Genomic DNA, 2229 nt, shown 5'->3' with positions numbered 1-2229 from the left:
CCCGTAGTCCCAGCTACTCGGGAGGCTGAGGCAGGAGAATTGCTTGAACCAGGGAGGCGGAGGCTGCAGTGAGCCCAGATCGTGCCAGTGCACTCAAGCCTGGGCGACAGAGCGAGACTCCATTCCAAAAAAAAAAGAAAGAAAGAAATGCAAACTGGTAGGCCCCACGTCAGACCCATCGAACCTCTGGGGATGGGGCCTAGGAAGCTGTGTTTTAACAAACTCTCCAGGTGAAGTCGGAGAAGCCCTGCTCTATGGCAACTTAATTAGAGCCCCACAGATTGGCAGATTATTTTAACTCATGGCAGAATAAATGGATGACAGTTAAAAAAAAGTCAGCGGTTTTTTTTCCCCAATGTTCACAGATGTTCATGTTCCTGTCTTAATGCTCTCTAGCCCCCTTTAGCCCCGTTCTTACCAGCTAGATTGTTGTAGCAGTCAGTCTGGGTGGTATGCAGTATGTTTTCTTGTTCAGGCGTGAGGGCCGGGCCCTGAGGTCCGAGATTAGGTAATGGAGAGGGCAGACTCGGATCCAGACCCCGCAGCTGAAGCAGAGCTCGATGGTACCTACTCACAGCATCTCGGTACTTCCCTTCCCGGTAGCGCTGGTTCCCTTCCTCCTTGTACAGCTGAGCCTCCTGCAGACGCTTCTCCATAACTGTCGCCCAGGGTTCTTGGGAAATTGCTAAGTGAAGGAGCAATTGAAGCTCTAGGGTTGGGAACAAAATAATTGACTGTAGTAGCCAATTCAAGAAGGCAGGAAATTACTCTTCTTCCTGGAGGGTCCCCCAACAGGGACCTGCGGTTTGCTTGTTGCTACTCACAGCCCCACCTCTCCTTTCTGCAGTCTTTTTCTCCAGAAGTGCAGGCAAGTAGTTAGGAAGGGGATGTGGGAATAATGAAGCCAAACATTAAGGGACTTCCTAAAAAGACGATGGGGGCGGGGGGTGTGGAGACTTTCCGAAAAACTCAAGCGACGCCCTACTCAGAAATTGTTACGGGCGTGAGACCGCCGGGCACACTGGCTTCCGCCTTTCTTTCGGACCCGCCCCCCGACCTGGAAGTAGAAGGGAGTGGGTGAGACTAGCGCTAAAAGTCCGGAGGCTTGAAGCAATTCCAACTCTTCTTCCTTATTCAGCAATCATTTATCTGTTGACGTCAGTAATATAAACTGGGAAACCGAGGTGAACCACCACCAAGGGAGACTGAGGTGTCCACATAAGCGTCACAGCTGCAAGCCCACCCAGCGCCGCGACCAGTTCCTCGCCCTCAGCAGATGCCCAAGCCTGGAACTCTCCCAGGCTTCGGTTTACCGGCGGGAGCACGTCAGAAATGCGGACAGTTTGCTATCTTAAAGGGTGGCGAGCATTGCGCCACATCGCCCAATCAGAAGAGGCTCCGGAAAAATAATCCCGCAGAAACGACCCCGCCTCCTCAGCGAACCAAACGGGGCGGGGAGAGGGAAAAAAAAAAAATCCCCTGGCAGCTTCGCCAATTGGAAAAATCCGGACGATCATGGATGACCAATCGGAACGGCAAATGACGATTCAAGTTGTCCAATAAGAGAAAAAGGGCGGGGTCAAGGCCTCAGTTGCTGGGTAGAAGTTGAGGCATTGCGAAAAAAGGAGGGCCCGTGATTACTGTATTTCTTGGTTCTGGGGAGTCCTTTTGCTTCCTAGCCAGAAACACAATTGCTAGTAGGCTTACATGTTGCAACACATTCTCTTTTGACTTTTTTTGTCGTTACTGCTGCAAGCACAGACAGTAGGAAAAAGAGGCTAGCGACCCCTAAGACGCCTTAGCAATTGGAAGTGAGACGGAAGTAACTAGTGGGAGGGGCAATGGCATCAGGGAGCTCCGCGCGGCTGCGCAGAACCCCCCAGCTGCAAGTACAGAAAGACCGGCGCGCACACGCTTCCGTGCTACGAGGCACTTGAGCCGCAGCCAGCCTTGCCCGTCTTGGACTCCACTGCGGCTGCGCGGTAAAAGCACCGGCGGCGATTGGCCCGGGGAAACCAGGGGGCGGGAGGAAGCGGGAGGAACTCCGTCGTCCTCCGCGCGCGCCTGCCCGCGGCTGGGGAACCGAAGGCCTGGAGGGGAAACAGCTCCCCGCGGCGTTGTTTTGGGCTCCGTGAGCCGAAAGGGGGAGGGGAGAGGAAGCAGAAGCAAACACTGCGCAGTGGGACCGTGCGCGGCCTCCGCTCCTGCGTGCGTGCGCTCGCTCGCGCG

At 54.6% G+C, this 2229-nt stretch overlaps 2 protein-coding genes across 3 annotated transcripts in view; one reads left to right on the top strand and one right to left on the bottom strand.

Moving 5' to 3' along the window:
• Positions 1-1317, bottom strand: part of TTC9C (tetratricopeptide repeat domain 9C) — a 10659-nt gene extending 9342 nt beyond the window's left edge. The window contains exons 1-2 of one of the 2 annotated variants that reach the window (XM_011993396.1): positions 769-1317; positions 419-681 (exon numbers count right to left, since the gene is read on the bottom strand). In XM_011993396.1, the coding sequence (XP_011848786.1) occupies positions 419-656 (238 nt within the window). In that variant the 5' untranslated portion in view covers positions 657-681; positions 769-1317. Of the gene's footprint in view, positions 1-418 lie in introns of both variants that reach the window. The other variant, XM_011993395.1, reaches the window with a different exon arrangement.
• HNRNPUL2 (heterogeneous nuclear ribonucleoprotein U-like 2) overlaps positions 935-2229 on the top strand; it is a 16320-nt gene continuing 15025 nt past the window's right edge. Inside the window, exons 1-3 of the mRNA XM_011993579.1 lie at positions 935-1077; positions 1163-1341; positions 1803-2131. Of these exons, the coding sequence (XP_011848969.1) occupies positions 935-1077; positions 1163-1341; positions 1803-2131 (651 nt within the window). The remainder of the gene's footprint in view (positions 1078-1162; positions 1342-1802; positions 2132-2229) is intronic.

This window comes from Mandrillus leucophaeus, unplaced genomic scaffold (genome assembly GCF_000951045.1).
Source record: "Mandrillus leucophaeus isolate KB7577 unplaced genomic scaffold, Mleu.le_1.0 Scaffold43, whole genome shotgun sequence".
NCBI classification, from domain to species: Eukaryota; Metazoa; Chordata; class Mammalia; order Primates; family Cercopithecidae; genus Mandrillus; species Mandrillus leucophaeus.
Note: the sequence above shows the minus strand (reverse complement) of the source record. Positions and strands in the feature narration are given on the sequence as shown.